The 11,584-nt window shown below is 43.6% G+C and overlaps 1 protein-coding gene across 2 annotated transcripts in view; it reads right to left on the bottom strand.

Moving 5' to 3' along the window:
- Positions 1-11,584, bottom strand: part of FAT3 (FAT atypical cadherin 3) — a 717,192-nt gene that overhangs the window by 49,204 nt on the left and 656,404 nt on the right. For both annotated transcript variants that reach the window (XM_033205378.1, XM_033205380.1), the window contains exons 14-18: positions 10,737-11,126; positions 7,691-7,905; positions 6,082-6,219; positions 4,980-5,123; positions 2,019-2,216 (exon numbers count right to left, since the gene is read on the bottom strand). In XM_033205378.1, the coding sequence (XP_033061269.1) occupies positions 2,019-2,216; positions 4,980-5,123; positions 6,082-6,219; positions 7,691-7,905; positions 10,737-11,126 (1,085 nt within the window). The remainder of the gene's footprint in view (positions 1-2,018; positions 2,217-4,979; positions 5,124-6,081; positions 6,220-7,690; positions 7,906-10,736; positions 11,127-11,584) is intronic.

The raw sequence follows: 11,584 nt of genomic DNA, 5'->3' as shown, positions 1-11,584 counted from the left end.
TCAGCCTCCTGAGTAGCTGGGAATATAGGTGTGCACCACCACACCAGGCTACTTTATTTTTTGTTTTTGTTTTTGTAGAGATGAGTTCTCACTATGTTGCCAAGGCTGTCTTGCACTCTTGAGCACAAGCAATCCTCCTGCCTTGGCCTACCAAAGTACTGGGATTACAGGTGTGAGCCACTGTGTCCATCTGTTGTTATTTTTATTATTGCCATCATCACATGCTTTATTTGATGGATGATGTGAACAAGAGACGCTGGAATGTAAAATTCATGGAGGAGGAGATAACTTTAGCAAATTAGATTGAACTTGAAGTCAAACCGTGGAGCGCTTCAAAGGAGAGTGGAGTTTAGACTTTATAGGCCAGAGGTTTCCCATTCACAAGTCAGAGGTCAGAAAGATGAAAGAAAGGCATGAAGCTGCTGGGTATAAGGTGAGAGAGCAATAGGCCTGTGGCCAGAGAAGGACTGGAGAGTGGTGTCTGTCAAAAGGTCCTGAAATTCAAAATCTGAAAGTCTGGGGCAGAATTCAGCCTGCGGGGCCTAAGTTTTCAAACACTAGGAAACCAACAGATAGTTTTAGTTTAGGGCAGGGATCAGCAATCATTTTCTGAAAAGGACTGGATAATACATATTTTCAGCTTTGTGGGTTATACAGCCTCTATCACAACCATGACAGGCTGTCCTATGCAAGGAAGGCAGTCACAGCACATATCTAAATGAAGGAGGCTGTGTGCCAGTAAAACTTCATTGTTAAAAACAGGCTGAGGGCAGGATTTGGCCCAAGAGCTGTAGTTTGCTGGTCCCTGATTAAGGGGAATGACATAATCTAAGTGGAATGATTAATATGGGAGGAGTGAAGGGTTGGGTCAGAAGAGAATGAAGCTGAAGCCAGAGGAAGCACCCAGGAGGCTCCTGCCACAGTAGCATGATGATGGGGCTGTGCAGAATACAGTGAGGCAGTGGCAATGGGAATATGACTGACGAAAGGAAAAATACGCAGGACTCAGTGGTAGTTTAATACAAGGGACTCAGAGAGAGACCCTTTTATAAAGATTCTAAAACCTAAGATGTGAAATCTGCTCCGTATCTGGAGAGGATAGGCAAACTGTGCTAGCTTCTGTGAGAAGGCACTGAAAAGTTCTCCTTGCCTTGAGTACTACCCTGTGATATAAAATCACTTACACAATATTGTTGGAGGAGCGGATGGCAATTGAAAAGTTCATTGATGTGCTTGGAGCTGGCAGTCCTTAATTTAGAAGGTTTCATGGAGTAAAGTAAGGTGTAATTTATTCAAAGAGACAATGTATATCAGTCAATGCTATACCAATATCAATAATTACTATTGCTATTATTTTCACCATTAATAATGAGCCTAGATTGTCCTCTGTAGGCAACAGTGGATAGAAAAAGTCACTTAGTTTCCCTGATGGGATCCAAATCTTGGTATTTGCAGAAATCGTACATGGGAACTTTTGGGGGCCCTCTCATTTCCTGCTTCTTCTATACTCTGCATACCTGCCACCTTTGCCTCTTTGTCCCATTTCATGTCACACAGGCCAATGACCATGAGGAACTGACATGCTGGAGGCCATTGCCAGCTGAGTCCTTTGTCCCCTCCTGCCTCACTGGGGAAGGCCTATCAAGCGGAGGCATGACACGGCTAAATCCCCTTATGACAGGGATTGGTAGCTGCCCCAAGTGGGGTAATGTGGTAGGTAATAGTATAAAGCAGCAAGAGTTTTTAGAATGCAGATTTAAGCTCAGTGACCATCTGTTGGGCATACTCTACAGGAATGTCCTTCCTGAACAATGATGCTTCCCTTCCTTCCTGTTCAATTTCACACACAGAGGCAGCTTTTATTGGTGTGAAATTGAATTTGAGATTAAAAGGGGAACACTCCTGCATGGTAATTAATTATGTTGACTTACTCAGCAAAGAAAAAAATCCACCAAAGAGGACAGAAACAAGCATGAGAAAGAAAGACAGCGCAATGGAGACAGAGCGTGATGCCATACCTGGACACACAACACGTATTCCAGAGACTCTGTGTGCTGGAAGACTACAGCCGACCGCAAGATCCCATGAGGGTCCAACACAAACTCTTCCTCTTCATTTCCCGACAAAATAGAGAATGAAAAGGGAGGCCCATTGTGAAAGGAGTCTCTGTCTGTCACCACCAGCTGCAAGATGCTGGTGCCCACTGGCTTATTTTCCTGCATAAAAGAGTATATAGTAAAAAGGAAGATAAAATTACACTTCTCTTCACAATGATTAAAAACAAAAACAAAAATCCATCATTACAGGCTGAGAGTGCTGAGCTAGAAAACAGGGCTTTCAGCAGAAGGGATTCCCTGTGATATTATCTCGTCTTCTGAACACATGTTGGTGTCTGTAAGTGTCATGTTTCTTATCTTTGGCTGCTTCCCACAACCACCTATGGGACAATCCTTTACCGGTGTGAACACAGGGACTTGGAGCTGCATGGGTTCACAGGTTCTGAGCATGGTGCTGGGCACACCTTGTCCTGGGTGAGCTGGCAATGCCCAAGCTGACCTGAAGAGCTCCATTGGGATGGGGAGGCACTTCCTCACACACACATGTCACAACACAACTATGCTGAGGCCCAACACACCATGTCACGGCATTGGATTTTCTTGTGGGACATCCTGGCAGCTTCCTAGTCAACATACAAAGGCATATTCCTGGTGGAAAATGGGGCTTAATACCTTACCTCATTCTCCAGAACACAGTTTTGCCACGTTCCTTTAGGGAAGGGAATTGGGGTAAAACATTCCTCAATTTGACAATGAACAGAAAGGGAATCCTTAATTTCATCAGAATTCTTGGAAGTCCTGATTCTATTACGTAAGCATTATTTTGCAGAACTTCTCTGTTTTTTTCCCCAAATGGGAATGCAAAGCTCCTTCTTGGGTCAAAGGTTATCCTCAAGTTGAAAATGCCAAATTAAATCCTCTGTAGCTCAGGCTTTGCTGTCCTTTCCCCTACTCTGTTGAGGCTTCAGCAATACCACAGCTTGGGCCCGAAATCAGTTGTATCAGCTCAGGCCTCATGACGCCATCGATGTAAGGATTAAACGAGTTTGGGTTGCAGAGATGGAGACGATGATACACTACAGTTTGGAGGGCAGGCCCAGTCAAGTTTTATGTGCTGAATTAGTCTTATGAAAACCATGTGTGGGAATGAGAAAGTCATTCTGGGTTGGGAAAACGGAGGCATATTTTTTGAAGAAGAAAGAGAAAAGGACTGTAGAGACCTCTTATTTTGCTCCTTTTCACAAGTGTCCTGTTGGTCATCAAAAACTAGACACTGTCTCCCTCTGGAATCAGTCGTGGGACCATCATAGCCCCACATAGATTTACTATTTCACGCTGACAACATATTCAGCAGCACACAAAACACAAGGCTGACTGATTTGTTTGCTTACTCTCTAAAGGCCGCTTCCTGCATAGAAGACAGGGAGAGAGACAGTGTGGCGCTCAGGGTCACCATCTGAGAAGAAGGGTGTAAGGTAACACAGACATGCCTGCCCTGTGGATAGGGGCCCCATCATCGCTCATGGGCTGAGCCTCTCCGTGCTTTCACTGTTGACCTCCTGTTGCGCATTTGAAAACAGTCTGTCAAGCTGATCGATGCGTGTCATAAAACTGAATATTGAGTAGGAGCAACCCACTTTGTTTTGGGATTAGCAAACAGAGGCCATGAGGGCACAGAGCACCCTTGTGAGCAACAGTCATGGAGAAGAGTGAGCTGAGGGAAAGAGAAATGGAGGAAGGTATGGACTCTGGGCAAAGCTCTGGGGAAGCAGGAGTGTGGTAAGAATGCAGAGCTGCTGGAAAAAGCATCAGAGAGGAGGAGAAAACCACAGGGAAAGAATCAGATTTCGCTGACAAAGGGGTGGGAACCAGCGGACAGCTGCTTCCTTCGAGGCTGCCTCCCAGTCTGATTGCTGGACAGCTCAGTGGCCCTGGGGTCTGAGGAGGCCAGCTATGGCTGGTCAGGCTCAAATTCTTGAATGTTATTCCAAAGGGGACCCTCAAGACCTGGCCCACTCACATTTCACCTTCCACCCACAAAATCCTGGGACTCCTTGGGAGTGATTCTGAGGCCAAACTGGATCAGGCAATAACTTATTCTCTAGAATACCTGTGGCCCTCCAAGACATGCACATCACTCTGTCTCCTCTAAGTTCTCTACACTGACAGTTTTCCTGGGCTGGATTTCCTGATCCTCGTAAAGTTGTGCTTTTAGCTCCTGGAATTACTAGGAAGTAGTGGACGCTCAGTACCTAGTACTGTGCTCATGGAATAAAAATAGATGGGAAGAAGAGCCACTCTCTCTTATAGCAGAATACCAGCAGTAAGTTACTCTATCCTGCAGTCTGATTTTAAAGAGCAGGTGGATTTAAAGTGTTAAACAAATTGGTTATGGAAAATTAATTTTAATGAGTATCAGCTCTATCCTGATGCCCAATCTGTCTTTGACTGATGAGACAACGCGTATCAATCTCTGTCATCTGCCAGAATAGCATAAAGCTGCTTAAAGGCAGCATGCCACTGGGGAAAGAGAATTCTTTTGCAGAAGATAGTCCCAAGTTCAAATCCTGACTCTGCCACTTACCAGCTGCATGATCTTGGGTGAATTACTTAACCTTACAGATCCTTAGCTCTTTCAATTATAAAGTGGGGGCCAATCCACCATTCCTCTTCACAGGGTTGTTGTGGGGAGCGACAGTGTGCATAAAGCGCCTGACACTTGAAAAAAATCCACCCCTCAATAGCTCTTACTCACATTTATTAATCAGCTGTGGTAGAAGAACTAGGTTCTTTTCATACCTGCCCTATGAAGGGATGAGATGACGTTAAGTAATAATAGCAATAAACCACAATGAGTAACCACAGCAGAGGAAGAAAGCTGAATGCAAAGGGACAAGTGCTTGGCAAGCAAGATTTGCTCACCTGAATCACAGCAGTATAGTTGGCAGGTGTAAACACTGGGCTGTTGTCATTCACATCGGAAATATCAATGTTGACAGTTGCAGTTGATGACATCGGAGGAATGCCACTGTCTACTGCCTGGACAAGCAGAGAGTATCCAGACACCTGCCAAGGTACAAAGAGGTGACAGTAAAGAGGTGTAATGCTTCCTTCCTTCTGTGCACACGCAGAGGAACTGGAGCTTCAGGCTGTGCTTCGTTAAAGATCAATCATCTTTAGTTTGATTTTCTAGACCAGGTGATTCTTGGCACCACTGACATTTGGGTCTGGATAATTCTTTGTTGTTGGGGGCTGACCTGTGCTTTTTAGGATGTTTAGCAGCAACCCTGACCTCTATCAAGTAGGAGGCAGTATCACCCCCTGCCCAGTTATGACAGCCAAAAATGTTTCCAAACATTGCCAAATGTCCCTGGGGGACAAAACCACCCTGGTTAAGACCCAGGCTCTGGGCCTTTGCTCAATGCAGCAGTTGTCATCGCTGATCTGTCTTATTTATCAATGTTAATATTTCTGGGGTTATGGGCATGTATCACCCAGTAGAATCTATCTGCTTTTCAGTATTAATACCATGTCATCCTTTTCCATATTTAATTTCCCTTTGAAGATGCATATTTTTGGTGAAGAAAGACAATGTTTAGAAACTTCACTTAACCTTGGACAGAGAAACTTTTTGGACTATTTTTTCTGACCTAGATGCCTTCAGGTGATCTTTTTGTATCTGCTCACTGAGGGCTAAAGTTGCTCGTAAAGTCAGGACCACAGGGTCCCAATACCCTGAAAGTATTTTTCTGTCCCCTGGCTCTAGGAAGGGCTAAAATTCAAAGCACCTAGAAAGATATATATTTATCTTTTCTTTAAAACCTCCATAACCAGCATCTATTATAGGTAGAAAATTCTATCAAAGGTCTAACCCTAATATTTCATGCTCCATTTTAGCCCATCCTTATTTATTCTCATTACTTAGAATGGAGAACCTTCCTATTTACACCCCTGGAGCTTGTGCCCCTGATGCTAGGAAAGGGGTGGATGTGGATGGGAAGGACACTGTCCTAAATTAGCTTACCCGTTCCCGGTCCAATTTCTTCTTAACTTTCACAAGTCCCAAGACAGGATCCACAGTAAATTCATTGTCCCGATCTCCATTCACAATGGAAAAATGAATCTGTCCGTTGGGCTGGCTGTCTACATCTTCTGCTATTAGCTTCATGGAAAATAAGCAGAACAAAGAAAAGACATGACATAAGAGAGCAAAGGTTGATTCTTAGGGTTCCAGATCTGTTTAAATGGGTGCAGCTGTGACAGTTTTCTCGGGAGTTCTGCTCTCTAATGTTAGTGACCACGCCCCCAGCAGAAGAGATGATTGATCAGCTGAAGGAGGGTGGCACCAGGCCTGCAGCTGCCATTTTATTTCTATGTTAATTTTTTACCTGCCCACAGCCTGATGCCTATTAGGCCTGATTTTTCTCAGGGTTTGAGACAGTACGGTTAGACCCCAAAGCTAATGGATAGGAATGCTTTATATCTTCCCAATCCTGCAAGCTATGGTCTCTGCCATTGAGTCAGGGATTCTCTAGGCCTACGCATTTCCATGTTAAGGAAGCCAAGAAAGTTCCCCTTCCCCCACAGCAAATATACCGCCCCTCTGTCTATTGTTCCAGGTTGATGATGTTGAAATTTGTATGTATGGAAATATTCGTGTACTTTCCAAGAAGCAGAGCGGACCTGAGGAGTGCACTTCTGATGTATAAGAAATGCACTGTCCTCCAGCAGAGAGCTGCTCCAGCCTCATCCTGCAACGAGATGACTTGGATGGAAGGGACCTGCCAGCCAAGGGATGGGGAAGGATGGTGAGAAGGGGACTTATTGTTCCAAAATGTAATTTGCGGTCTAAGAGAATCTGTGTTCTCAGGATACATGGCTTGTTCTTACTGTCAGAAAAAGTTCCTCCTGGAAAAGTCTCCTTTAAGAGTGGCCAATCAATCTTAGGTTTGCTCCAAATTGTAGCTGCCCAACTCTGTGTGTCTGTGTGTGTAGGCGGAAAGGAGGACAGGGATTTTATTTTGTCCTCAGCAATCTAACAATTTTAAATTGTAAATTGACAAATCATAGTTGCATATATTTACGGGGTACAAAGTGATATTATGATTTACGAACACAACGTGGAATAATTAAATCAATCTAATTAACATATCAACTATCTCAAATACCTAGCATTTTCTGTGGTGAGAACATTTGAAACTTAGCCATTTTGAAATGTACAATATACCACTATTAACTATATTCATCATGCTGTGCAACAGATCTCAAAAAAAAAGAAAAAAAGAATGTATTCCGCCTAGCCACCTAATAACCTGTCATCTATGTTCACATCTAAGTAGGGGGCCATCATTAAAAATTCATCCCCTGATCTGTGTTGTTTTCTCAAAAAAGATATGCTCCTGGGAAATAAGTGATTATCAATCACACCTTCATATAAATTAATCTATCAGACTCTTCCTAATATACAAATTACAGAAGGAACCATAGAAAGATGGCTCCCATTCTTGGGGACAAATGGACACTGAAAGGGGGAAGTGTGAAGAAAATCCAAGACAGACTTTGCTTTCTTCTTCACTTTATTGTGGATGACTAGTCCCAGACATCTAGAACCATCCCCAACCTCAGGTACCTACCAAAATGACAGAGTCTCCCACCAAGGCGTCTTCACTGATAACCGCACTGTAGACGTCTTGGCTGAACTTGGGAGGGTTGTCATTAACATCCGTGAGGTTGATGTTGACAGTGGCCACAGCGCTGAGAGCTGGGGTGCCACCATCTTTGGCTTCCACTACCAGGTAAAACCTTTTGCATAATTCATAGTCCAGGACTTCAGAGACAGAAATACCCCCTTTGAAGAAAAATGGGAGCTTTATATTTGATTAGGAAAAAACACTGGTCAGCAATTCTCTAATCATGGTAATATTTCTAACATCCTCTCCAGCCAATAATTTAAACATTCAGGAATTTGTTTATTTAATGCCTTACTGAAAGTATTACAGAAATCCGATTAATGCTGTCAGTGAGAGCATAGCTAACCATCAAACATAACCCTGAAGAAATGAAAAGTCTTTACATGTTTCTGTAACCGTTTATGAACATCTCTGAGGCAGTTGAAAATCTCTGGCATCTTCACTCTCACACAACTAACGAGCAGGAACAAAAACAAGCATCCCTGATAGGTGTCTTCTGATGCCTCAGGTGGACAGAAGAAGACCAAGAATGAGCTGAGATGTGGGGATGTGATGGTATGACCCCATTCTTGTCAGCAAGTACATACTTGCAGACTTCACTGAATGTGATTAACCACAAAGTTGCCTTGCCAAGTTAAAACACACTTATCTAAAACAATTATGGCACAAAGAGGGCAAAGATCTCAGAAATCTCAAGGTATAGTGACATAATGGAAAAGGAACTACTTGGAAATCAGACAGCTCAGCAGGCACATATTGAGTTTAGTGCCCGCAGCTACAGAATAGAGATGATAATGTCCGTGTTACAGAATTGCTTAAATAAGTAGAACACGTGAAAGCAGCTAGCTGGGTGTTGGTGCTATATCCCTCCCATCCTAGCCCTTTCTGGGGAGGTAACCCAATCCTGCAGTCTGCAGTCATTGTATTGCCTGCAGAACACTTCTCAAGGGCATTTACTTTCCTCCCACCTAGTAAACAATCATGAGGACCGGTGAGAAGGTCATGACCATTCACATTTCCAGACAGGCAACTTCTCTAGTTGCTAAGACTGCCAATAGGCTCTTTCTACCTAAGGCAAAACACAGAAATCATACCTAACAAGAGCCTCTTTCTCCCCATAATTAAGTTTTCTTAGCACTTACCACCCCTAGTGCTTATTTTGCATCCCAGTCTTGCTAACCAGTGCTAAATTTAAATAGTACTTAGCCATTTCCCCATGGTGTTTACACACAATGGCCATAACTAGACAGGCTAGGGCCAACACATATTTAAATGAGGGAAACCCTCATACATTTTATTTGAGATAATGACTTTAGTAAACAGTTATTGCCAGGAGAGACTGTGATGCAATTCTTCCATCAATATTTTCACCTTCCAATACTTAAGGGCCAAGACTGCATTTCTTACATTTTTGGTATTCCTATAGTATAGCAGTGTTATATTAGAATATGCATTCCAGAGTCAGAAAGATCTGAGTTCAAATGTTGGATAAACCACTTATTAACAGTGGACATTGTGGTAATTATTCAACCTCTTTAAAATTCTGGTTTTACTTAATAAGAGCCTGGAGTATTTGCTATGTTAAATAAACATTGCTAATTATAATGGTTTCTCGTTTATATTTACTGGATTATCCAAAGGAAAATGGACCTCCTTTGCCACCTTGTTCAACAGGTGCATACTCCTTGAGTGACAAGGGAACTATGTTCAAAGGCTGGAAGGTGAGATACTCATCTTTGTTATCTGCAAAATGGGAACTGCCTTGACTATTCATAGGGGAATTGGGAAATAAGTGAGAATATCCACCAAAGAGCTTTGGGATAGAAATCTGTACACTCTATGAAAACACAAGGATGAGTATGTTTAGTCTTCAAAGAATATCCAGGCTTGTTTTCTAGAATTACGACCTTTATTTGCCTGAAGCACTTCTAATACTTATTAACTTGGTGGTGAAGAGAAATCCCCAGGGTTCTCTCTTATTCTTTCCCTTTATTTCGAAGCACCTTTATATTCCCTAGGTGATGCTACACGTTCCCCCAGAGTTGGAAAAGGATGTGGTGAGAAATGAGTTTTCTGACCAGGAATTGTGAACTGGATTCAAACAAAGCACCAGTTCCAGCTCACTGATGAGTCTATTTGGGGTGCTGGGTTGAGAAGGCTGCATATCACCATGCAGATCACTTATTAGCATCTGCCTATGCAGGTCATGAAAGAGTGGCAGTCCAAGTGTGGAGAGTTGCACATGGAGGCTCATCCCCACGAACATTTTCCAACATGTGCACATATGACTGAAGTCAAAACACCCAACAACACCAAACAGAAAAGCGAGAAAATCAATCAAACTCTTGTTCTTGGAATACAAATACTATTTCCTCTCCCCATTGAGAAACCATATTGCTGCCCCTGAGTCCTCCCATCTAGAAATTCTGGAGCCAACCTGGGGGTCAGATATTTGCTAAGTAAGCCCACAGCAAGGAGCTTAAAATTTAGCAGGAGCCATCCTTAAAAGCTGGAGGGCACTTTGTGGTCTGGATGTGGGCCCTGCTACCAGATTTGTATCCTCTGTGAAGGAGGTAGGAGGAAGAGTCCGCCAAGAAGGGCTGGCAGAGGGGAGGAGAAGTAGGATATAGTGAAGTCTTGCATTCTTTTTTTTTTTTTTTGGTGTTGGACACGGTCTTGCTCTGTTGCCCAGGCTGCAGTGCAATGGCAGGAATGTGGCTCACTAGAGCCTCTGGCTCCAGGGCTCAAGTAATTCTCCCATCTCAGCGTCCCAAGTAGCAGGGACCACAGGTGCATGCAACCATGCTTGGCTAATATATTTTTCTAAATTTTTGTAGAGACAGGGTCTCACTCTGTTGTCCAGGCTAGTCCTGAACTCCTGGACCCACTCGATCTTCCTGCCTCGGCCTCCCAAAGTGCTGGGTTTACAGGTGTGAGCCACCATGCCAAGCTGAAGCTCTGCATTCTAAGTACAGTGCTATTTACCCACCTGTCTTGGGGTTGATCTTAAATTTCCCTTGTTCGTTCCCAGACCGGATGAGATAAGTGATCTCAGCATTTGTGCCAATATCTTTGCTGGTAGCAAAAACAGCAAGAACCTGGGTGCCAGGGGAGGTGTCCTCAGGCACCGTCACCAGGTAGTCCCTCCTCTCAAACACAGGGGGGTTGTCGTTAATGTCCAGGACGGTGATGGTGACAGTAGTGAGAGAGGACAGGGACTGTCCAGGACTCTGGTCAGTGGCCCGCACGCTGATGTTGTATGAAGACTGCTGCTCGCGGTCCAGTGGCTGCTCTAGGATGATAATGCCGGATGAGCTGTCAATGGAGAAGACCCCACCAGCTGAGTCTGCCAGGGAGTACACGACCTTCCTGTTGATGCCTGTGGGAGAGACACAGGAACATGAGCGGGCAAGAACAAGGCCAGATGATCTGCGCTAGAATGTTACAGCTTTGCAGACTTTTGAAGGGCCACAACAAGAAAAACAGTTATTACAGAAACAGACAGCTGTGGCTCTACAAAAATGTAAATTTCAGTTTGTGGAAAAAAATGAAATTAAAAGGCAAAGAAACTGGGAAAATATCGGCAACAAATATCAGAAATAGTTGGATATTCTTAATATACAACTTGCCCCCCACAAATCTTTAAGAAAAACTCTCAGAGGCTAATAGATGCAGGGGTAAAGATGTGGCACAGAAAGAGAAATAGAAACCAACCCGAACCGATTAATTAATTAATTACTTCAACACAGATTTATTTAGAATCTACCAGGCACTTTCTAGGGGCTTGCGAGTCTAGCAATGGACAAGTCCAACATTTCTTGAGGAGATTTTACATTA

This window comes from Trachypithecus francoisi, unplaced genomic scaffold (genome assembly GCF_009764315.1).
Source record: "Trachypithecus francoisi isolate TF-2019V2 unplaced genomic scaffold, Tfra_2.0 Lachesis_group8, whole genome shotgun sequence".
In the NCBI taxonomy this organism is placed as follows: Eukaryota; Metazoa; Chordata; class Mammalia; order Primates; family Cercopithecidae; genus Trachypithecus; species Trachypithecus francoisi.
This window is presented reverse-complemented; position numbering and strand designations above follow the sequence as displayed.